Here is a 26,128-nt window from a genome sequence, read left to right on the forward strand (position 1 = left end):
ACCTGAGTATAGAAATGATAGAAAAGACACAATTTTTTATTTCCTATAGCTTCAATATGCATTTTTAAATGTAAATATGTGTTACGGCCTAAATTGACCCTAAATTATTTTTAGTCTTACTTGGCCTAATACCCTTTTAAATTAATATGATATGTTATTTGTAAGTTTTCTTTCTATTTAAAGTACATTAAATACATATATAAGGATTATTTATAATCAAAAAGCTTCACAAATTTAAAATTGCTGGAAAATATTACATCTTCATATGAGGTCCCCCTTCATTGGAAAACCTTCATTTTTAGTCATAGGCTCATATAAATTTGACTTTTGAATAATTATGCTAAGTCTGATATATCAAATGAGTACTCTATTGCTTTAAATACATGACATATTATATATTCAGGCATTTTGAAAGTATTTTTTGCAATATTTAAATTTTAAAAGCCCCAAATGTTGATAGTTGAAATTTCTCAATTTTAACATCTAAATTTAACACGCAAAGTTGAATATAGAATTAATCATAATGTCTATAATATATATCCTATTGCTATGAAACTTTGTAAGCAGTCTTAGAATATATTAGGCTTTAGTCATACCAAGTTTTATCAAGATTGGTCAACTTTTTCTATCCTATTAGGTCCGAGTACACAGTTATCGTCCTTTGATTTTCGTTGTCCACGAATATAGTCCTTAGTGTGGACAGTGTGTTACTTGTCAAATTTTGTTATACCCCTTCCAAATTTATTTCTCCATGTTTTATGCCTCATATAGCAAGTTGGGGGATGAAATGACACTGTCAAAAAATTTGGGTCATAAATATTAATGTAAAGTAGTGATAAGGTCCAGCTGAAAAAGGTAAAAAATTAGCACTTCTGAAGCTGTCAAAAGATTTCAAAACCCCCTTAACATAAAATTGTCCATATTTTGAGTTAGAGTTGATGAAGTTTTCTATAATTTTGATATTATTTGTCCCAAAAGTAGTACAACACACTGTAAAAATATTATTGAGAAAGCTCAGGTGGGATTTTTTTAATTTTCATTTATTGTCTAAAAGAAATGCACTACGAAATAACTGTGTACTCGGACCTTAGAAACTAAAGAACCCAAAAATGATGACACTAGACACCCATATTCAAACTTGATCCATATTTGTTACTAGTTTAAAGCATTGTGTATAAGTTTTATAACATTTGGTTAGGGTTAGAGTGCAGAAATGCCAAAATTTAGCAATTCAAGAAAGGTGAAAGTGACTACCAAAATTCAAACTTGATCAGTGTTTTATTGTCAGTTAGCATTGTGTATAAGTTTCATAACATTTGCTTGAGGCAAACTAAATTTTGGTACAAAAACATGTTCAGACAGACGTATATACAACAAAGGATAAATCTTGATGCTCCCCCTTGACAAGCACACGAAAATATAATGATTTAAATAGAACAGAAAAGTGATCCTATCCAAAATTTAACCTGACCTGTGATTGGTGGTAATAAACATTGTGTAATCATTTGGTGGAGGCAAACTAAAGATTTTAGCATTTTTTCCATTTATAAATATTTGGATGAAGAAGTTGGCAGGACTTCAATTTTTTTAGAGGGTCAGTATCATAATTATTTTCTAATAGCCATTGTTCCATCATCTAAACCTATTTTCTTACATGCAGCTATTTCACTAAACATTGTACAAAAATATAATACATACTGAAGCATCTGTTTTGAATGTCATTTTTGTGTTATCTAATTTCTCAGTTGGTTGCTTCCCTTTCTTCATCAATGTACAAACTAATTCTCTCATCTCTTTCTCCGTTTCCAAGTTATCATAGTTTATAGTGTTGTTCTCTAATATCTCACTTAATTCTATGATACCAAGGCTTTCCACTTCCTTTTCTGTATAACTGCATTGGAATGCAGAACTAAAGAAATAGATGAGTGCTCATATTAACCATTTAATAAAGTGTTGAACTTATTATGACAATACAACTTTCTTAAAAAGTGGCATTAAGCTACGAAATTCCAAAAAAATAAATATGATTTTTTTGGTTCAATAATAATTCACTTTTAACCACCAGTTTTAAGTAAAAAAAATCTAAAAGCAAGTGACTAATTTGACTCTATTCAATCCATATTATGTGATATTCCATTTAACCCCTTAACTAGAGATGGCTTATGCATGAATTAAGCATGTTTAGTTATGACAGCAACATGCATATTGAGTGTGTATGAAAAGGTATTATCGTTGGTTAGCTTGCATGCTAGCTGAACCCTGAAGTTATTGTTAGGTCAGGTATACTACCCTCTTTATGAGTAGACTAGTTTGATAGATAATCAATCTACATAGAGTGGGGTGCTCATTTCGCCGGGGACACAATTTCGCCGTTTTAGGATTTTGAGGTGTAAAAACTTCAAAGGATGGCTGAAATGGAAGAAATGTACAAATAAATTATATTTTTATAACAAATATGATATTTTTTTAAACTGATACAAAATTGAGGCTCATACCGAAAATGACCGAAAAATGGACAACGATTATCAGACAATTTTCTGAATAAAAAACACAATTTTAAAGAAGTATTTCTAAGTAAATATTTGACTGAATGCCTTAATTTTGAATTCTTTACACCTTTGAAATGTCTGCTATTCATCTATAATGCAATAGATTTGATAAAAATTGTTAAAAGCTGCGGAAAATTTTGTTTTAAATAGATGTGTAAAAACAGCGAATATGTGTCCCCCATTGACAAAACATCCGGAAATTTCATACACCTTTTCAACTTTTCAGATGATTTTTTTCAAACAAACCCGTTTTCAAGCTTAAGAATATTTTGCATTTGAAGTTATCTTCATATAGAAATATCAGTATACTTCAAAAACATTTAGACCTGCCCATAAACTGTAGAAAACATGGAAAGATGTGGCGAAAATGAGCACCCCACTCTACTAGGAATAGACTACTCTAAAAGTAAACCATATTAGGACTTCACAGTTCAGCTAACAACCAAACTCACCAAAGATATTACCTTAACCTACACACTCAACACATTTTGCTGTCAAAGGAAAAGAATGTCAATATTGAAAGTGAAACAAGAAAAAAAACCATTTGATTGACTGATTCGATCCACAAAATCTCATTCTTATACAGATAAAAATGACAATGAACATATATTTTAACCTATAATATGAAATCAGACAGACCTAAAAAAAAATCAAACGACTAAATTCACTATCTATTTATATCTTTATTCATGTTTGTATTGGATTATATTCAGAGGTCACTTCAATGGTTAATTAGATGGCGACTTGAAAATACACATGAAATGCTGATACATATTGTTCAGCCCCGGTAGTTTAAACTGTTTAACTAAGAATTTTAATAATTTGGATATGGTTTTTTTATGTTATAAATCAAATATAAATTTTTTAGTCAAATTGATGAACATGAATTTGACAGCTAATAAAAAAAAAGAAGATGTGGTATGATTGCCAATGAAATAACTGTCCACAAGAGACCAACATGACACAGAAATTAACAACTATAGGTCACCATACGGCCTTCAACATGAGCAAAGCCCATACTGCATAGTCAGCTTTAAAAGGCCCTGAAATGACTATGAAAAGCATTAATTCAAAGGAGAAAAATGAATGAAAAACAAATATGTAACACATAAACAAATGACAACCACTGAATTACAGGCTCCTGGCTTGGGACAGGCACATACCGTATTTGGGCATGTATAGTCCGCACTTTTTTTCCTTTAATATGTAGTTTGTACAAGGGGTGCGGACTATATACAACTATAGACGGTTTTCGAAATTTATAAAAAAAAAATTTTTTTTTTTTTTTTTTTGGTTTTCGTTTTTTTTGCATTAACAATGTATATTGGAGACTTTTATTGTATTTAATTCTTATTCTTTTTTAACTTTTCTTTTCAAAATTGATTATTCAAAGTAAAGGTGTGACATCCTGCATAGGTAATCAAGAGAGGTAATTAAGGATTAAGTATGGGTGTGTAGCAATTAAATAATGATGTCAAGTTTTGACAGGTATTAAATATTATAATCCCAGGCAATAAAACAACATGATCAATGAAAAGATTATATAAGATTAAATGGTTTCAAAATTTTGATTACTGCTAATTAATTTAGATAAATGTTTGATCTCTTTTTTCTTTTGTTCCATAATATTCAAATTATTTCTGTTATATTATATATCAGCTTGGACATACTTAGACAAATGTTGATTTTAAAATGAATCTTTTGATTAATAACTACTTATATAAAATTATTAAATAATAATTATCTGATGAAAAGTTCTACCATTTCATTTTTTTAAGAAATAAATAAAACATAATTATTTTTTTAATAAAATACATGGATACGGAGCCCCGCTAGGGACCTGCAAAGAAAAAAATATATATTGTGCGCACAACATAATATATTGTGCGCACAACTTAAATATATTGTGCGCACAACATAATATATTGTGCGCACAACTTAAATATATTGTGCGCACAACATAATATATTGTGCGCACAACTTAAATATATTGTGCGCACAAAATAATATATTGTGCGCACAACTTAAATATATTGTGCGCACAACTTAAATATATTGTGCGCACAACTTATATATATTGTGCGCACAAAATAATATATTGTGCGCACAACTTAAATATATTGTGCGCACAACATAATATATTGTGCGCTCAATTTAAATATATTGTGCGCACAACATAATATACTGTGCGCACAATATAATATACTGTGCGCACGACATAATATAATGTGCGCACAAAATAAGTAGGAACAGATAACTGCATGTTGCTCCACACGTTTGAATAATAAAGCTCAAGCTGACATTACCATGTGTTCAAGAAGACTAAATTGAAAGAGGTTTACAAATTGGTTTATGCATGTAAGGTAAGCTTCTTTTTTTATTCAAAACAATAAAAGGTATTCTATATAGTGGTTTTCGGAAATGGGAAAGGGTGGGGTACTTTCTTTTTTGAAATGGCTATCTTATCGTGGCCTTTTATAGCTGACTATATGCGGTATGGGCTTTGCTCATTGTTGAAGGCCGTAAGGTGACCTATAATTGTTAATGTTTGTGTTGTTCAGGCTCCTGACTTGGGACAGGCACATACATAAATAATGTGGCGGGGTTAAACCATGTAAGCGGGATCCAACCCTCCCCCTAACCTGGGACAGTGGTATAACAGTACAACATAAGAACGAACTATAAAAATCAGTTTAAAAAGGCTGAACTCATCAGATAGACACAAAATACAAGTGGACGTGGCCGGGTATTTATACATCCCGACACAAAAAGACATTATGAACAGATCTGAGAGTATTCGCAGTTATCTGACAGCTAGTTCAGATAACTGCGAACAACTAATAAAAAATCATGCCTCTAAGACTAAACACTCAATCCGTACACATCCAACATACTCTTATAGTTGGTTAATAAAATTACATATATATATAAGTACAGATCAATCTCTGTTTATTTCAGTATAAATAATATGGATACACAATTTTAATGTATTATATATATATAGAAAGATGGATATATTTTAAATGGAGAAATGGCACATTCACCCGGGGACATCTTACAAAAAAATATTGAAGTTACCACCGTGACGATAATCGTTCCTTTCCCCACCCATCTTTGGAACGCAATTTAATCTGATCCCAAAGGCAAAGATCGTACAACCGAACGAAGAAGGTGATTTATGTCACATCATGTGTATGTCCATAAACTAGGAGGCAGACTGACTTTGACCAATATTTGAATTATTCTCCATATTTTTGTACAAATTGGTATAATCTCAAAAACACCTTGGCCACCAAAATTTGATCTAAACTGAGCAGAAAATGTATGCATGGTCCGGCTTCACCCCTCAATTTGACCATCATCCAAGTATGGGGATGCTTACTTAGCAAAACATTGTATATAAATAAGTAGCATATATGACACCACTTACTGTATCTGGTTAAAAAAGTAAAACAATATAAAATTGATACTGAATCATTAAATGTGGCCTTTATTAATAATTAGTCTTTTATGATTTTTAATTTTAGTTCATATATATGTTGATGTTTATAGTATGATGTCGTTTATCACTAAGGGACGACATCAAAAGTTCAATGAAGGATAAAAAACTTAATTCAAATAGTTTTTTCACTGACCCCCCTACCCCCCTATTAACTTAATTTGAGAAAAAAATTGATTGACCCATATGGATATATGTAAAAATCAATGTCGGATAACCAAATTGTGCAGCAGTTCAACCCCCACCCCCAAACTATTTGAATTAAGTTTTTAATCTTACATTGATCTTTTGATTTCGTCCCTTAATGTGTACATGTTTTTGTTTAGGGGCCAGCCAAAGCATTGCCTTGCTGTGATGATGATCTGTTGGTGGCCTTCATCTGTTTTCTGCTCTCTGTTCGCATCAGGTTGCTGTCTCTTTGACAGATTTCCTTTTTTCATTCTCAATTTTATTTTACACATGTCATAAACTAAAATTAACATTATTTAGTAAATAAACATCTATGTATACATATTGTCAAATTTAAAGCTATCCAGCAGGTTCAGGAGTTGATGCAATAGACAGAAACTATTGTGTATCAAAAATTAGTAGCAAAACAGTATTGTAGCCCTCACAGTTTAAAAAAAACCATTTTTATTGCAAAATGAATGTATTTTGATAAGAATTAATTATTGATTGTATCTTTGATAGAAATTTCAAAGAAAAATGGTCTCCCTGATAGAATTTTTAAAAGAAAGAAACATTCCTGTAGACAAGATAGAAGAAGATAAGGTAAGCATGAATTTGAATATATTACAATTTATAAGAAAAAGACTATGAATATGCATCTGAATGCCATGTTTTTAAAACCAACATCCATCAATCAAATGTCATGGTCAAAGTCGTACTAACAAAGGCTAGACTGAAATTAGAAATAAAATGTTTTCAAACAGCTTTTTTTTTAAAAAGGCAACATATATTATTAAAATCTGCACACATAAAAAAATTATACTTATGTCAAGCTGTTCAACCCAAATCTATGTTTAACCATATTTTTAGCTCACCTGGGCCAAAGGGCCAAGTAAGCTTTTCCCATCACTTTGCGTCCGTCGTCGTCCGTCGTCTTCAACTTTTACAAAAATCTTCTACTCTGAAACTACTGGGCCAATTTAAATCAAACTTGGCCACAATCATCATTAGGGTATCTAGTTAAAAAATGTGTCAGGTAACCCGGCCGACCGACAAGATGGCCACCATGGCTAAAAATAGAACATCAGGGGAAAATGCAGTTTTTAGCTTATAACTCAAAAACCAAAGCACTTTAATAAAGCAAATCTGTCAAGGGGTTAAATCGTTTGTCAAGTCAATACATATCCATGGAGTAATTTTCAGATGAATTGGACAACTGGTTGTTGGGTTGATGCCCCCAATTGGTAATTTTAAAGAAATTTTGCATTTTTTTGTTATCACCTTGAATACTATATAGTATAGGTAGAGATAAACTGTAAGCAGCAACAATGCTCAGCAAAGTAAGATCTACAAATAAGTCAACGTGACTAAAATGGTCAGTCGACCCCTTAAGGTGGTATGGGTGTCTTTCGCCATCTTGGATTGTAAAAAACAGAGAATCTAAGGTCCATATTTTCTATCAAGTTAGCAAAATTTGATGCAGGAATGCAGATATTTATGTGAATTTTCATTTAAAAGAACCAATTTATAAGAATGTAACTTAGAAATATTAATATTTTTACAAGTGTATATTATTTTTGGTTAATTTTGAATATTTTCAAATTTGTATTTTAAGGGGAGGTAACTCTAAAACAGTGCATTTTCTGAAGGACTCTACATGAAATTTTCCTATTTTGTCTTTTAGCCAGAAAAGACGCACGGTGACCCTATCTTTTCTTTTGATATTATCAAAGCATTGTCTGAAAGCTATCTTTTCCTAATTTATTTTACAATTCTATCATTTCGTTTAGTTTCTAATCACAAAATATTGGTATTTCCTGTTTAATCCATACAAAATTTGTCATTTTGTCACAACCTGTAGCTTGAGAAAATGCGCGGTGACCTATCATTTTTATAATATTTTTGAACATGTATCAATAGATACTACATTTTGACAAAGTATGAACAAATTCTATCATTTTTATTTTAGACCCATACCACCTGAAGGAGTTATTGCCCTTTTTAGTCAATTTTTAACTATTTTCATTAATTTGGTAAATTTTTACAAAATATTTTCCTCTAACTAATGGGACAAGTTTATTATAGATAGAGAAAATAGTAAGAAGAAAGAATGTTCAGTAAAGTATAGATCTACAAAAACATCACCATCACCAAAACACAATTTTTTCATGAATCCATCTGTGTCCTTTGTTTAATATGCACATAGACCAAGGTGAGCGACAAAGGCTCTTAAGAGCCTCTAGTTAATATTGTTGTAAATAGAAAGTGTAAATTGCAAGGTGAGCATTTTCAGGCTCTGTTGTATATTGACATACATCTGTTGTACAAACAAAATGATACAAGCTCTTATATCAACATTTGTCTCTTTGATATTTTCAGCTTGATTGCCAAGTGATATTATTATTGTCTGATGATGAACTGGCAAAGTACATCCCTATCTATGGGGACAGGATAGCTGTGAAAGATTTTTGTAAGAACCAGGGTGGTACAGGTTCAAAGTCCAAAAAAAAGAAGACACTATTACATAAGATAAGAAAAAGACTCCATCCATCATCAAAAAGAAACTTGTTTAAAACAAAAAAAGATATACCGGTAGATGAAAGCTCAAGTGATAGTGATGACAATCCTTCTACTTCCAAGAATATTGGAAATGATCATGCAGCAAAAAGTGAAAGGCGTATAGAACTTGGTTGGCTGATGAAAGAAGGAGATAGGATGAAACAAGTTCGCGGGCCAACTGGAGGGGGGACGAGACATCTTGTTGTTGATAAAGATACTCTAGTGAGTACCATAAAAGAAACAGCTTTAACACTTTACTTTCCAGAAGGAATATCACCCAGGGGTAAGATTGAAAAATTTGTGGTTGACATCATGGACTTTAAACGCCAGTCAGCTAATTTAGATTTGTCTGTAGAGAATATTTATGACCGAAGTAAAATGAGGCTGTTACGGTTTTATTTACTAACTGTACCTAAAGAAAGGGATAACACTGAACAAGAAAAGAATTCAACAACAATGACCAAAGAAAATGAAGATCAAGAAAGTGTTTCACAGCTGTTGAGGTTAGAAAATCATGAAAATAACAGTTCTCATAATTCTTATAATGAGCATACCAGTTTGAACATATGCAGTGATGATGAAATTCAGTTTGGACCTGTATTGGCTGATATTGATGATATCTATGACTCCACAATTCCTTTGAATGATATCCACACTCAATCTGACAGTCAGCCAGAGAATAGTTATATCGCCAATGATCCTGGAATAATCACTAATAGTCTTGGAATAATCGCCGATGGTCCTGGATTAATAAATAATGAACAATTATTTCTTGATCCGTTCCATTCTGTGAAAATTAGGGTTCATAGAGGAAATTTAATGATAGAAATGATGAAAATATTTTCAGATCCAACAATAATGTATGCTACATTTTTTGATGTCAGTATGATATTGCCAACTGGAAAAGCAGAAGAAGGGGTAGGGGAAGGAATTTTTAGAGATTGCCTTACTGAATTTTGGAATGAGTTTATGGACAATTGTTGCATTGAAAATTCGGAAATTCACAGAAAGTCCCTACAATAAGACACGATTTTCAAGAGGAGCAGTGGCTGTCCATTGGCAGAATTATATTTAAAGGATGGCAGATAGCCAATTACTTGCCCATTGGACTTTCCATAATTGTTATGGAAAATGCAATGTATGGAAAGTTTAAGTCAGATTTAATGGAAAATTTTCTTTGTTTTATCACTGAGGAAGACAAAACATTATTTTCAACTGCTTTAAAAGATTACGAGTCAGTGGATAATGATGAACTTATAGAAGCTTTAGAGAACCATAGCTGCAGGTCTGCAGTCACAAAAGAAAGCATTAAACGTATTTTGCTAGAAATCGCACATAAGGAAATGGTTCAGGAGTGCAACTTTATAACTGATGTTTGGGCCAAGATATTAACTCAACCTCGGACAGTCTCTTTCTTATGAGAATTTGACAGAAATATACAGTAAAATGGAACCCAGCAATCGCAAAGTTACCAAAATGCTGCATTTTTCAGATAATTTGTCTAATTTGGAACGTGAAGTTATGAACCACCTTCAGCGGTATGTTAGGGAACTTGATAAAGTATTGTTGAAAAAATTTCTTAGATTTTGCACTGGTTCAGATTTAATTTTGGATGGGAAGGATACAATCACTGTTGAATTTGTATTTCTTGATGGTTTTGGGCGTCGACCAATAGCCCATACATGTGGTCGTGTTCTCAGAATACCAAGAAATTATGAAAATTTTACTATTTTCCGTAGCGAATTCAACAACATTTTAAATACTTCTGTATGGGTAATGGACATTGTATAATTGCATTGATTTACATCAAACCAGGTAAAATCAGCAGCAGGATTTTATCATTGATTGCCTTTGTATCAATATCATGTTCAGTATTTCCTGTTTTTTTTTCACCTGACAATAAAAGAAACTAGCATAAGAACCTACAACTTAGGCATGATAAGGCTTATGATGAATGGAAATAAGATATTGGTTTTGTTCTGACATTTAAGTCTTTTTTTGTGAAATACACAACTTATTAGATATTAAGATTTAACATTTTTATTGAGATTTCAATTGTTTTTTATTAGTCATGTAAGTAGCTGAAATGCAACTGATTTTTTAGTTCATACAGTTTTAATTTTGTTATAAAACTGTTTGTTGCTGAAGTGCAACTTCATTATTAGCTATACATAGTACCCTTAAATAAGGAAGTTGGATTAACTTGACTTTTGTATACTTTTTTTATATTTTATTTGAGAGATTTTTCACAATTTTTGATTTGTGTAGACCTTGTTCTCCTAAAATGATTTGGACGTTGACCAGCAGTCATTTCTTCATGTGGTGAATTTAACAGCATGTTAAGTACTTGTGTATGTTTTGATAAACATTGTATGATTATTGCATTAATTAACATAATCACAAGTGGAAAAATCATTGATGGTCATGTTCAGTATTTTCAGTTTGTTTCATACTCAAACATACACTTTGTTGTTATTTCATGAATGTAAAATAAACAAACTAGAGCTTACAAGCAAGGTATGACAAAGAAGAGTATTTTTTTGGTGAAATACAGCTTAAGAGAAAGAAAAGATTTTACTGATTAAAGAGTTTTGCATTGTTAATTTTTAATGAATGGTTGCTGAAATGCAACTTTTGTGATTGTTAATTATATTTGAATATTTGAATACTTTATTAAATTTGAAATAAATAATTTCAGTAAGATATATGTATGTTTTTTTTAATAACTAGACAACAAACATGAAAGTGTGTTTTAGATTCATGTATATATACATGTATATCTTGTTGTCTTGTCTTGTCTTGTCTTCAACTTGTCTTGTCTTGTCTTGTCTTGTGAAATAAACATATTCAATGTGTACTATTTATATGGTGACACTTTTAATTTTCTCTGGCCATATTCTGAATGTGAATATTACCCTGGTTGCAGAACCCTTGATTGCACTTGTATTTATACTTCTGTTACACAAGCTTGTGTCTCCGGTAAATGTTGCCTTTTGCTTGACACTGTTTGGGATCTAAGGTTACAAGTTCACTGAAAATAGGCAACAGGAGCTTAACTTACCTTATCCTAAACATGAAAGGACTTCGGTTACAATAGTCAGGCCTTACTCAAATACAACAGAAATATTATAAAGCAGGAACATGGGTCGTAAGGGTAAACAAAAGTAAAATTGAGAAAGGAAATGGTGAATGTGTCAAAGCGACAACAACCCGACCATAGAGCAGACAACAGCCGAAGCCCACCAATGAGTCTTCAATGTAGCGAGAATTCACGCACCCGTAGGTGTCATTCAGATGGCCCTAAAAATATGTATACTAGTACAGTGATAATGGACGTCATACTAAACTCCGAATTATACACAAGAAACTAAAATTAAAAGTCATACAAGACTAACAAAGGCCAGAGCCTCCTGACTTGGGACAGGCGCAAAATTGCGGCGGGGTTAAACATGTTTATTAGATCTCAACCCTCCCCCTATACATCTAGCCAATGTAGAAAAGTACATTGGTTGGTCAAACGGTGAAGACGAACACTATTTTATCATAATGACACTCCAGACAAATACATGCAATAGTATGATAAAATAAAAGTAAAATTTGACTTCTTATACACGCATTTGCTAACAACAAGCGACGAACTTGACTACGTAGAAAAGATTGTTCACTGAGTAGTCTGGACATACACCTATGTTCGAATTAAAGTGACTACTTGGAAACTATTTATATTAATTTGTCTCTTGTTATAAGAATGACTATATTTGGTGTGTGCATATCTAGCAAGATCCTTGTGTTACTAGTAGACTGTTATGATTTCGTTATAATAGGCCATCTCTATTTGGTTGTATGGAATGATTTTACCCAAGGTGTCCAGCTGGCAGGCATCTGACCTTGTTCTCATTATCCCTTATGAAAAGAGAAACATTGCTGCAACCTTGCGGCATTTTTTAAGTTCGCCAGAAGACCTGAAAGTTGTTCACCAGTGTTCGTCACTAGCAGCGACCTTTCGGCAAATATATGTAAAAAGTTGCCGCAATATTGCCGCAAGCTCTTAACTTTCTTTAATTTGAAGGAACTTTGACGGTAAACAAACTTTAAAGCAATCCTTCGCCGCACACTTAATAGCATTATGAGCATGCTCTCTGTAATAAAGTTTGATTTCCTGCTTCTTTGCATTTGAAATAGGAGGAAAGTTTTAATGTTGGTGTTTTCATGTAAAAATTGAGAAAACGGATGTTATATATGATAGATGTCTGAACTATATATGATTCAATTATTCCTGGAACAGGCCATTCATCATTGATCATCTCCTTGTAAGTTAATTTAGACAGTTTTTGCATAATAATAATTTTGTTCATAATAATTAATGCAATTTAAAGGTTTATTCTCATGTGCATCATTTTGAAAAGGAAGTGCAGTTTTGAAAAAGAATTAACAGAAAGGTGGTCATAAGGCATTATTATCATTTGTTTTGCCAGAAGTTCACAGCAAACTATATAAGGCTTTAAAATTTTGCCGGAGATTCACCACAAAAATTGCAAGAAGTTTGCCACAAACTATATCAGGCTATAATTTAAGTTTGCCGGAGGTTCACCACAAATAGTCGCCAGAAATTCACCACAAACTATGTAAGGCTATAAAACTTTTCGGCAAGTCTGCTGCAACCTTCGTTTGCATGGTAAAAAGTCGTAGTGAAGTTACCGCAAACTATTTGTTGCAACCATACCACAGTGTTTGCGGCACCAACAGTTTAGAAGGCTGAGGGATACTGGTTCAGTGGTACTGCAAAGTTAACTTTTTGTGATTTGTATATAAAATATCTTATAAATAAAATTGAGGAAGGAAATGAGTCAAAGCGACAACAACCCGACCATAGAGCAGACATCATAAGGTATATACATATAGCCACTCTTGTTTTTGCGTTATACCTGTATATGCTTATTGGTACTATCCTAGACTAGGGAAAATGATTACCATTTTTTGCAATTGAATTTAAACTAGTTTTCATTACTTTGTTGTGTTTCTTTATTACAAGTTCTATGCCTTTTTTTCATTTCATTAATAAATCCATTTTCCACAAGTTATTCTTGTTTTGTGCTGATTCAGCTTTGTCACAGTTGTGTGGGTGATTGCTCGTTCCCAAACATATTTAACTATGACATTTTATGTTTGCCTGCTTTCAGTCAGGGGTCAGTAATTAAAGGCTTGCATCGATAAACGTCTGTCAAAATTGGTTTCGTTGTTTTTTTCTTTTTATAGGCTATGGTGGATGTGCAGTTAATTTGTCTCATTGATCGCGATCAATCGCGCAAAAAGTATTTGAATAAATTATGAACCAATAGGAACCATATTTGGGGGAAAACGAATCATATTTGTATCTTTTTTCAAAATATACTACTGAGGTATACATTTTCACTGACTGTTCCTAAATTGCTTTGTTTCATTTCAGTTTCAAAATGTATACTGACAACTTTTGTACAATTTAATCGTAGATCAAAGATAATTGTGACCTATTGTAATATCTCTCATATGAGTAACCAGAATGAAACTAAAACATGACCTAAAACATTTTACACAACTCTTACAAAGTTTTCATCATAATAAGCATGCTGTTCTGGAGCCTGTTGATTGTCGTTTGTTGATGTGATCATAAGTGATCCTACATGTAGTTTTGCTTAATTTATATATTACACATTTGGTTTCCCTGTTTTAGTTGTCTTACACTAGTCATTTTGAGAACCTCTAAAGTCCGATGTGAGCTAACGCTCCGTAATGAAGACCGTACCTAGACCTATAATTTTTAACTTTTGATAAATTGTGACATGGATGGAGAGTTGTCTCATTGGCACTCATAACGAAACTAGTTCGAGATTACTCTGACGTCCAACTGCTGTTTTGCCAGACAAGATCGGGTCGTGGGACGGTCCCAGCTTGTCTGGCCAAAAAAGCCGTTAGACGTCACAGTAATCTCGGACTATAACGAAACCAGACATAATAAAGGTAAAATGCATAAACACAAATATAATTTTAGAATTGTACATGTAACCAGATAATAAATAATCATAATATCGAAGTCTACATAAGTTTGATAGTAATATCACTGTAATGCTAAGTCCGTTTCAAACCGTTCCAGTAAACACCGATACAAAGTGGCAGCTTCAAAAGCATCTGTTGGTAAGCTATGTCCTAATTCTTCCATGTATATGTTTGCGAGATCGTAAATGTCTTCATCGCATGGTAGACTACAATACGTAGATTGCTCTAAACAAATTTCAACTTCATCGATGTCAGGACTAGTAACATAATCACTTGTTCCGTACACTTCAGGAACCGAGTAGAGCACATACGGTCGTCCATACACACCATTCTGTTTATTATTTTTTCTGATTTTATGGGCGTTCCAAATACTTACAACCTCTAAAAGTTCTTTCTGGAATTGAAAATATAAAATAATTAGTTTCAGGTTTCAGTCGATGAATTTTCGTGTATAAAACACTTTATATGCAAAGACATAAACATACATTTTAAGGCTGATGTATTGGAAAAATTGGATAACATTTTTATTGCACAAACTATGTTCGTATTATAGTCTTTAGTTCACAATTATTATCTAAGTGAAAAGACTTTTAGCCGTATTTGGAACAACTTTTTGGAATTTTGGATCCTCAATTCTCTTCAACTTTGTACTTGTTTGTCTGTAAATATTTTGACATGAGCGTCACTGATGAGTCTTATGTAGACGAAACGCGCGTCTGGCGTACTAAATTATAATCCTGGTACCTTTGATAACTATTATGATGGCTTTATAAAACAGTACAGTTGCTGTCTGTTTAACGTAAATAAACAGAATTATTTATATCAATGCTATAGTATATACATTTCTTTACACTTTTAAAAAAAATTAAAAACAATAAATTTCCTCACTATAAATGAATTTCATGTCGGGAGTACTCATCTATACAGATAAACGGACTTAAGCATTAAAATTGGACATACGGGCGGATAGAAGTTTAAAGGGCGTTTTTTTGTCTATGTCAATTGATTGGTACATAAGTCACTATCATGACTTTTTTTTTTATTTATCCACAATTACATTAACTGTGGACTTAAACAATTTTCCTTTGTTCTGCTTGGTCTATATAATTATATTAGCGTTAAAATAGGGAAATAGGAAGGATATCATAATTTTGTTCGTAAATAAGTACCTGTATCAGTCTCAGGAAACAAAACCTTATCAAGTTTTTATGAAGATGATCTCCTGAAAAAAATCCATCCTCTTTTATATCTTTAAAAAGTGTCATCCAAAACTGTGAGTTTTCTTTTCTATAAATTCCCCACCATGATTCAATTCTTTGATTATGTTGGCTTGTGCCGTAAAGAAACGCACTGTTATTTCGAGCATACGTATCATTATCATTGCGTCGTAAAAAAAGACTGCATTTCAGCGACCTTACTATTTTCGGTACCAAGATCTCCTCTTATCACCATAGGTCCTCCCTTCCGAAGAATAGCTTTGACAAAATACCCAGAAATAACCCGAGGGTCACTACTAGTCTGTCCTGCCTCCAACCATATTATCAGTCTAGAAAAGCCATCTATGCACCCATTTATGCATATTCCAAAAGGTTTAAGTTTATCGTAAGAATCCAAATGCCATATAAAGTTCGGCCCTTTGGAACAATATTCTCTCCTATGTAATCGACCTTTTCTTCGCATTTCAACTCCTTCAGGGTTTATAATTTGCATCAAAATTCGCACATACTCTTTTTGTACAGTTAACCCTGCTTGTCTACATTTCATAAACATCCAGCGATAACCATGAAGCCTTCCAGATCCTTTAATGTTGTCTTTGATGAAAGCAACGACATCTTCAAGTGACGTGTAGTGTTTTCGGCGAAATAAACGTAGCTTCTTCAATATTCGTTTCAGCTGTCGATAAGAAATAATGTAGTGATGATGTTTTGCTAAAAGTGCCAGTATTTCCATATAATCGAGTCCCATTTCGAAATAAACCCTTATGTATTTCTCCATTCTTTCACCGTTTTAAGAAGAGATATCAGTCGCCGTACCATGAGAGCGCTGAATGAATTTGAATAACATTTTGTGCGCACTTTGTATTTAAGTTGTGCGCACAATATGTTTAAGTTGTGCGCACACTATATTTAAGTTGTGCGCACACTATATTTAAGTTGTGCGCACAATATATTATTTTGTGCGCACAATATATTTAAGTTGTGCGCACAATATATTATAATGTGCGCACAATATATTATAATGTGCGCACAATATATTTAAGTTGTGCGCACAATATATTATTTTGTGCGCACAATATATATTTTTTTCTTTGTATGTCCCTAGCGGGGCTCCGTACATGGAGAATAAGGTCTCTTTCAAAGGATTTTTACAGTGAACTAGACTTTTACAATATTTTTTTTTTTTTTTTTTTTTTTTACCAAACTTTTTTTCCCGATTTTAAGGGGATTTAAAGGGGGTGCGGACTATACATAAATGCGGACTATACACGGCCGAATACGGTACATACATAATGTGGCAGGGTCAAACATGTTAGTGGGATTCCAACCCTCTCTAACCTGGGACAGTGGTATACCAGTACAACATAAGAATGCCCATTTAATATCACTTACAAGATAAAAAAAACTAAAGGCTCTTAGGTAGCAATAAACAGTTAGGAAAAAATACAAAAATTTGCCCTTATAAATTTTACCATCCCCTTTTCATTGCTTTCTTGCAATATCAAGCTTACTGTTTTTGTCATATATGGGCATATGTATGTAATCAGAATCTTCCATAGATTTTATTTATATCCAGTATATAAAATGGTAAAATATAATTTCCTTTTGGTGTATCCATGGCAACAATCTGCATTTATTTGTTATAAAATATTGCAAAAAGGGGGGGAAAGATGTCACATGTTTCCCCAAAATTGGCTAAAAGTAGAATTTCAATCGTTTGAAGTAATACCTTTTCTGAAACTGTGTACATATATCATTCAGCAAATCCAATGAAAATCATATGTCTTTCATCTCATTATTTTGTAAAACTGCGTCAAAAACTTTTTGTAGAAATAGAGTGTTTGTAAACAGTACATTAATTTCTGGACCGATGCCCGGTCTAGCTATGAAAATACGGATGGTCAAACAGAAAACAGCCCATAAAACATGTAAAAAATAATCTTGATGCTCTTATAAACCATCTTTGAAGGCTAAATTAGCACTAATCTGTCTAAAAATTAATTTTATTACACAATAACTTTCCTATTTGAAAAATCCACAGGGGCCATAATGCGAAACTAAACTCCTAACTGTGTATTGCTACCTTAAGAGCCTGTGTCGCTCACCTTGGTCTATGTGCATGTATTATACATGTATTTAACAAAGGAACCAGATGGATTCATGACAACATTGACATTTGTGTTTTGATGATGGTGATGTGTTTGTAGATCTTACTTCACTGGACATTCTTGCTATTTACAATTTTCTCTATCTTTAATAAACTTGGCCCTTAAGTTACAGAGGAAAATATTTTGTAAATATTTACAAAAATTTACCAAATTAATGAAAACTGTTAAAACTTGACTATGAAGGGCAATAACTCCTTAAAGGGTCAACTGACCATTTTGGTCATGTTGACTTATTTGTAGATCTTACTTTGCTGAACATTATTGCTGTTCACAGTTTATCTCTATCTATAATAGTATTCAAAATAATAACCAACCAGATGCTACGCAGGGCACAGCTTTATACGACCACAGAGTTCTAACCCTGAACATTGGGGCAAGTATGGACACAACATTCAAGCTTGATACAGCTCTGAATTTGGATTGTGATAAAATAGTCGACATAATGAATGTGCAGGTCTTAGATCTTAAACTTAAATACTTTAAATCTTAAATTAGACATTGCCTATTATGGTCCAATATCCAAAATCTAAATACATGGTTAGATTCAGCATATCAAAGAACCCCAAGAATTCAATTTTTGATGAAATCAAGTAAAGTTCAATTTTGGACCCTTTAGACCTCAATGTGGACCAATTTGATAACTGGGCCCAAACATCAAAAATTTAAATACATGGTTAGATTAAGCGTATATCACAGAGCCCCACATATACAATTTTTGTTGAAATCAAACAATGTTTAAATTTGGACCCCGATTTTGGACCAACCTGAAAACTGAGCCAACAATAAAAAAATGAAGTACATGTTTAGATTCAGCATATCAAAGAACCCCAAGGATTCAATTTTTGTTAAAATCAAACTTAGTTTAATTTTGGACCTTAATGTAGACCAATTTGAAAACGGGACCAAAAATTAAGAATCTACCTACACAGTTAGATTCGGCATATCAAAGAACCCAAATTATTCATTTTTTTATGGAATCAAACAAAGTTTAATTTTGAACCCTTTGGGCCCCTTATTCCTAAACTGTTGGGACCAAAACTCATAATTTTAATTTCCTTCAAATAACTAATTCAGGGGCAGCAACCTAACAACCGGTTGTCCAATTCATGTGAAAATTTCAGGGCAGATAGATCTTCACTTGATAAATATTTTACCTCATGTGCTCTAAACACTTTGCTTTCAGAGTTATAAGCCAAATCCTACATTTTACCCCTATGGTCTATTTTTAGCCATGGCGGCTATCTTGGTTCGTTGGCCGGGTCACCGGACAAATTTTTAAAACTAAATACTCCAATGATGATTGTAGCCAGTTTGGTTTAATTTTGCCCAGTAGTTTCAGAGGAGAAGATTTTTGTAAAAGTTAACGACAGCGACGAAGGACGACAGACGAAGGACGCCAAGTGATGAGTAAAGCTCACTTGGCCCTTTGGGCCAGGTAAGCTAAAAAACGTATCAAATAATTTAAATTTCTTAAATGATAAGTACAGAAAACCTAGAAATGTCACTTTATAGATTAAGTGGCCAAAATTTTCCAAAAAGTTGTTATTGTAAACATTGTCATGTATTCAAAAATTGTTATCCTGATACTAGTATTGGAGACAAATGAAACTCGCAAAAAACTTTTGTATATTTGTTCAATAAAATTCACTTGTCTAATAATTATTACCCTTCTTGATCCTCTTGCATCCTGAATGTTCTTTTCTTTCTACAACTTTGAGTTGTATTGAACTATCATTGTTGCTTTTCATGTATCAATTAAATCTGAAACTGGAAAATAATAACATATATCAATAAATAATTGTTTTTGTTTTAGAGTTTTCCAACTGTTTAAAGCAATGTACAAATTAAAATCTATATATAGATATAAAATAAGGAGCTGTGGTATGATTGCCAATGAGACAACTATCCATTAGAGACCAAATCTAACCCATCAGCACCTTGTTAATTTGCCTTAAATTAAGTAAAAGTAGCAGCTAATCTAATTGAGCACTGTCAACCTACCTGATCTACATTGTAATCGACTAGTGTTTGTAAAATTACCCCAATCACTCATGGTTTTTTTGCAACCAATAAATACAAACCTTATTAGATGACGGTCATGCCTAAATGTCAGGTTTAGTTCATTCTGTACACTTTGCTGTTATTCCTCTACCAATTGTAGAAATTGTTTACACTGCTGAAAACAAATTTGAAGGAATGAAATAAAACTAAAAGAATAAAAAAGATGTTTCAAAGAGTATGTATGATTTGTATCATTCAAAGTGAGTTTTTTTTACCTCTCTTGTTTGAAAATGTGTGTATTGAAACTGGTAGCTATACAATAAAAAAAATCAGGATTATAAAAATATACTTGTTAGAAAAAAAATACTTGTAAGAACAACAAACAAACAGCTGAAATTTGTTGATACAATTCATATATACAATAAAAATAAAATATACTTGAGAGAAAAAAAATACTTGCACTGAACAGCAAAGATTGTTTCAACTTGCTTCAGAGGGTAGTAAACTTAATTATTGCATTGGTTGAAGTTGATTTAACAGCAATTCTAGACAAAGGAAGATAACTCCAAATTTTTAAAGATGATTTTTAATAACAATGATATCATTCTATTTTTAGAACAGATATTAGATTTCTGCACCTTGCAAAAGTTAAATGAATTTCTTGACAAGTGTAACATCATTTTTAGCCTTGAATATCTGAGTATATATATATTACATCTAAAATGTCTGGAAATGATCATGGATAGGATGTATAGAATTTTATGATGATCAATGCACTATATTTTGTGTAACAAAAAAGGTAGTGATAAGCCTAAGAAAATTTAGATATCAAGTCAGTTCCATAAGGTTTTACTAGCATTTCATACAATCTTTACCTAAAAATCAGGATTATATAAACATTAATTCTTTTTAAAACCAAAAAAAAAATGTTGATACGATCCACTCTGTTACACTGTTTAACTCACATATTGGTGTGCAGACAAATATTGTCAATGGCATATCAGTAGAATACAATACAATGATTACATGAGGAAAACATATTTAAGCTAACCTGAAATTTTACCAAAAACAAGAAATGAAAAAGCTCTAGATATCATCAATCATGTACCAATACAATTTATTATTATACTTGTATGGCCTGTTTGTGAGGCCTTTCAAAATTCTGCAAAATATTGTATGTGTATAGCCTTTTGGAAATGTCTTTGAAAATTCTGCAAATATTGTTGACTGTTCTATCTTCTATCGAGGTTATCACATGCAGGTTATTTCCAACTTTCGCTTTTAACCGGATGTAAATTAATATGGGACAAGTCGCACCATACGCAAAGTCGACCCGAAACCAAAATCTGGATCGACAAGGACCGTATCGTACTTACGTGAACAATGTCCATTCTGCTACACCCCAGTGAGTCAACGGTACCACGATTTCCCGAGAAATACGAGAAAAACGTAATATCCCGAAAACAAGATTAAATATCCCGAGAACAAGATTTTTGATTGTGTTATAGGTGTTTTTTTGCTTAAATTAGTGTAACAGCATACAATGATTTAAAAGGTTTTAGTCAATATTCAAAACATAACTTCGAATGGTCAGTTCAATAAAATATGACAGCATCAAGTGTTTTTTTTTTTTATTTATATATAAATGTCATATGATTTAAGCATCATCTGAGAGTGCGACAACTATTATAATTAAACGCATTTAAAATAGTCTCAGATAATGACCCGGTTCTAGAAAATAAACACATATTACACAAGTTTTTCTATTTCAAACCAGATACATATGATACCATTTGTATTATACTCTCTGTTCAAACTGTAAATATTCAAATAAAGTTTTTTGTTTCAGATCATAATCAAAAGTATTTAACAGGTTCGCAACTCGCAGTAAATAGATAATATCTTATATTATAAGAAGATTTGGTATGAGTGCCAATGAGACAACTCTCCATTCAAGTCACAATTTTTATGTAAGCAAATAATTATATAGGTATACTGTCTTCATCACGGAGCATTGGCTCACACCGCACAGCAAGCTATAAAGGGTCACATAAATTCAAACGGAAAACACAACGGTCTAATCTGAGATGTGCTATAATAGTAGTCTCAGGTCTAATCTATATGAAAAAAAAACGAGAAACGAGAAACACTTATGAACCTCATCAACAAAAGAAAACTACTAAACATCAAATTCCTGACTTATGACAGGTGCAAACAGTTGCACCGGGTTTAAACGTTTTAATTATACCAAATCTTATGTCTCGGCATGGCCAGTCTAAATTGTATCTCGGAAAAGTATGTTCCTAAAGTTATTGTATGAATATTGATAACTAATTACAGTTTAATTTCAATAGGAAAAAGCCTAACATAAGATATTATACAAGTTATTTATTTATCAAATGAGATGTTGAAAAATACGACATATGTTGTTAATAGTGCGCATAAAGGTAAAACATGCAACTCCGAGTGACAAGGGATCTGTTAGAGTTTATAATTAATAACATTTTTATTTAGACTCTTTTCAAAAACCAAAAGATCTTGAAAATCGGCCAGCTCAACTAATCATGTTCACATTCAGATATATTGAATGATGCTGTTCTTTCTATTAACAATCCAAACTTTTCTAATTTGGTTCCTAAAATAAAATATCCTCAAGAAGTAGAAATGAAAGAAACATCAGACACGGCCTCTCCGTCTCCTTTTTAGGCCCGGCTATACCTCGCATGAATTTGACATAAGCGCGCATATCAGTACCAGTACCAGACTATATGACACACATGGCAATTTTGCATGGTTTTGAAATAATAGATTTTCCCACCTTTAATAGCAGCAATGTATGTATATACCAACTACTCCTACTTATGAGATATATATATACATTTCCCAACTCATTTGGTAATTCTAATAGCTGAGACTTTGTAGAACGTCGACAATCACGACTTGAGCACGGAGAGTTGATGCAGCAGGGTTGTGTCAAAGATACCAACATCTTGTTGAAAAATATTCAGTATTAATTCACAAATGATACACGATGGTCTTGAAGTATAGATTTTAGGCACTGCCTTTGTTTGTCATCTTAGTAACGTGTTATAGTGTTCTTTTTGATTGTCTTTGTATACTTTTAAACTTGTTTATATAAACTAGAGGCTATAAAGAGCCTGTGTCGCTCACCTTGGTATATGTGAATATTAAACAAAGGAAGCAGATGGATTCATGACAAAATTGTGTTTTTGGTGATGATGATGTGTTTGTACATCTCACTTTACTGAACATTCTTGCTGCTTACAATTATCTCTATCTTGGCCCAGTAGTTTCAGTGGAAAATGTAAGTAAAAATTTACAAATTTTATGAAAATTGTTAAAAATTGACTATAAGGGGCAATAACTCCTTAAGGGATTCATGACAAAATTGTGTTTTTGGTGATGATGATGTGTTTGTACATCTTTCTTTACTGAACATTCTTGCTGCTTACAATTATCTCTATCTATAATGAACTTGGACCAGCAGTTTCAGTGGAAAATGTTATTGAAATTTTACAAATTTTATAAAAAAAATGTTAAAAATTGACTATAAAGGACAATAACTCCTTAAGGGGTCAATTGAAGATTTCAGTCATCTGGACTTATTTGTAAATCTAGCCAAAAACTGCATTTTACCCCTATGTTCTACTTTTAGCCATGGCGGCCATCTTCGTTTGATGACCGGGTCACTCGACACATTTTTTAAACTAGAAACCCAAAAGATGATTGTGGCCAAGTTTGGATTAACTTTGGCCAAGTAGGTTCAGAGGAGAAGATTTTTGTAACAGATTACGAAGATTTACGAAAAATGGTTAAAAATTGACTAAAAAGGGCAATTACTCCTAAAGGGGTCAACTGACCATTTCGGTCATGTTGACTTATTTGTAAATTTTACTTTTCTGAATATTATTGCTGTTTACAGTTTATCTATAATAATATTCGAGATAATAACCAAAAAGAGTAAAATTTCCTTAAAATGACAAATTTAGGGGCAGCAACCCAACAACAGGTTGTCTGATTCATCTGAAAATTTTAGGGCAGATAAATCTTGACCTGATAAACAATTTGATAAAACAGATTTGCTCTAAATGCTTTGGTTTTGAGTTATAAGACCAAACTGCATTTTACCCCTATGTTATATTTTTAGCCATGACGGCCATCTTGGTTGGATGGCCGGGTCACCGGACACTTTAACTAGATAATCCCCAAAGATGATTGTGGCCAAGTTTGGATAAATTTGGCCCAGTAGTTTCAGAGGAGAAGATTTTTCTTACAGTCTACAAAGATTTTTAAAAAATTGTTAAAAATTGACTATAAAGGGCAATAACTCCTAAAGGGATCAACTGACCATTTCGGTCATGTTGACTTATTTGTAAATCTTACTTTGCTGAACATTATTGCTGTTTACAGTTTATCTCCATCTATAATAATATTCAAGATAATAACCAAAAACAGTAAAATTTCCTTAAAATTACCAATTTAGGGGCAGCAACCCAACAATGGGTTGTCTGATTCATCTGAAAATTTGAGGGCAGATAGATCTTGACCTGATAAACAATTTTGCCCCATGTCAGATTTGCTCTAAATGCTTTGGTTTTTGAGTTATAAGCCAAAAACTGCATTTTACCCCTATGTTCTATTTTTAGCCATGGCGGCCATCTTGGTTGGTTGGCCGGGTAAAAAAAAACACACATTTTAAAGTATATACATCAATGATGATTGTGGCCAAGTTTGGTTAAATTTGACCCAGTAGTTTCAGAGGAGAAGATTTTTGTAAAAGTTAACGCCGGACGACGGACGACGGACGACAGACGCCAAGTGATGAGAAAAGCTCACTTGGCCCTTCGGGCCCGGTGAGCTAAAAAACAAAATTGTAATTATATATTTAAACTATTCTAACAGACAATCAGGCCAAATATGTGGAGAACTTATAATTCCTGAGACATTTTACCTGTCTTTTAAACCAAATATTATACAGGTAAGAGCTTTGTCTGTACCTATTGTATGTTAGTTTTATTGGCGCAAATTAAACCTGTAGTTTTCTAAATTAAGTTGTCCAAAGGTATTATTGACGCAAAAGAATACGTTTTTGGCTCAAATGAATTTGATCAGTTCGCTTAACAAGCATAATAAAAGATACGTACACTATCCCATTTCGAATTGTATCAACTGCAGAGAAAGAAAATGCAGTCAATGACACATCTCAGGTCATCTTTCATATAAGCTTTGGATTTCAAATATTTTGGCCACGAGCATCACTGAAGAGACATGTATTGTCGAAATGCGCATCTGGTGCAAGAAAATTGGTACCGTTAATTTTATTATTCATATATAGACATTATTGCTGTTAACAGTTTATCTCTATCCATAATAATATTCTAGATAATAACAAAAAACGACAAAATGTCCTTACAATTACTAATTCAGGGGCAGAAACATAACAACGGATTGTCCGAATCATATGAAAATTTCAGGGCAGATAGATCTTGACCTGATAAACAATTTTACCCCATGTCAGATTTGCTCTAAATGCTTTGGTTTTTGAAATATCAATCTAATTAAAATTAAATCCTTTAATTGCATCTGTTCTGATATGTCGCGCATCAAGGTGCGCGACATATCAGAACAGGATTTAATTTTAATTAGATTGTTGAAATATAAGCCAAAAACTGCATTTTACCCCTATGTTCTATTTTAGCCATGGCGGCCTTCTTGTTTGGTTGGTTAGCCAGGTCACTGGACACATTTTTTAAACTAGATACCCCAATGATGAGTGTGGCCAAGTTTGGTTTAATTTGGCCCAATTATTTCAGAGGAGAATATTTTTGTAAAAGTTAACGACGACGAACGACAAGTGACGAGAAAAGCTCACTTGGCCCTTTGGCCCAGATGAGCAAAAAATCAATAAAATTC

At 32.6% G+C, this 26,128-nt stretch overlaps 3 protein-coding genes across 4 annotated transcripts in view; 1 reads left to right on the top strand and 2 right to left on the bottom strand.

Moving 5' to 3' along the window:
- LOC134706836 (uncharacterized) overlaps window positions 1-21,468 on the bottom strand; it is a 34,076-nt gene extending 12,608 nt beyond the window's left edge. The window contains exons 1-4 of one of the 2 annotated variants that reach the window (XM_063566145.1): window positions 21,324-21,468; window positions 20,275-20,369; window positions 19,860-19,960; window positions 1,699-1,909 (exon numbers count right to left, since the gene is read on the bottom strand). In XM_063566145.1, the coding sequence (XP_063422215.1) occupies window positions 1,699-1,909; window positions 19,860-19,879 (231 nt within the window). In that variant the 5' untranslated portion in view covers window positions 19,880-19,960; window positions 20,275-20,369; window positions 21,324-21,468. Of the gene's footprint in view, window positions 1-1,698; window positions 1,910-19,859; window positions 19,961-20,274; window positions 20,370-21,245 lie in introns of both variants that reach the window. The other variant, XM_063566144.1, reaches the window with a different exon arrangement.
- LOC134708610 (uncharacterized) lies at window positions 5,659-9,798 on the top strand. The gene is made up of 3 exons (XM_063569257.1): window positions 5,659-5,720; window positions 6,739-6,819; window positions 8,596-9,798. Exons 2-3 carry the CDS (start codon window positions 6,754-6,756, stop codon window positions 9,796-9,798), a joined length of 1,269 nt encoding a protein of 422 aa, XP_063425327.1. The 5' UTR covers window positions 5,659-5,720; window positions 6,739-6,753.
- LOC134704992 (uncharacterized) lies at window positions 14,607-16,173 on the bottom strand. Its single transcript, XM_063563766.1, has 2 exons — window positions 15,978-16,173; window positions 14,607-15,202 (listed from the first exon to the last, which is right to left on the bottom strand). The coding sequence occupies exons 1-2, from the start codon at window positions 16,071-16,073 to the stop codon at window positions 14,870-14,872; spliced, it is 429 nt and encodes a 142-aa protein (XP_063419836.1). The 5' UTR covers window positions 16,074-16,173; the 3' UTR covers window positions 14,607-14,869.
- Window positions 21,469-26,128: the final 4,660 nt, after the last annotated feature.

Source organism: Mytilus trossulus, chromosome 2 (assembly GCF_036588685.1).
Source record: "Mytilus trossulus isolate FHL-02 chromosome 2, PNRI_Mtr1.1.1.hap1, whole genome shotgun sequence".
Taxonomy (NCBI): Eukaryota; Metazoa; Mollusca; class Bivalvia; order Mytilida; family Mytilidae; genus Mytilus; species Mytilus trossulus.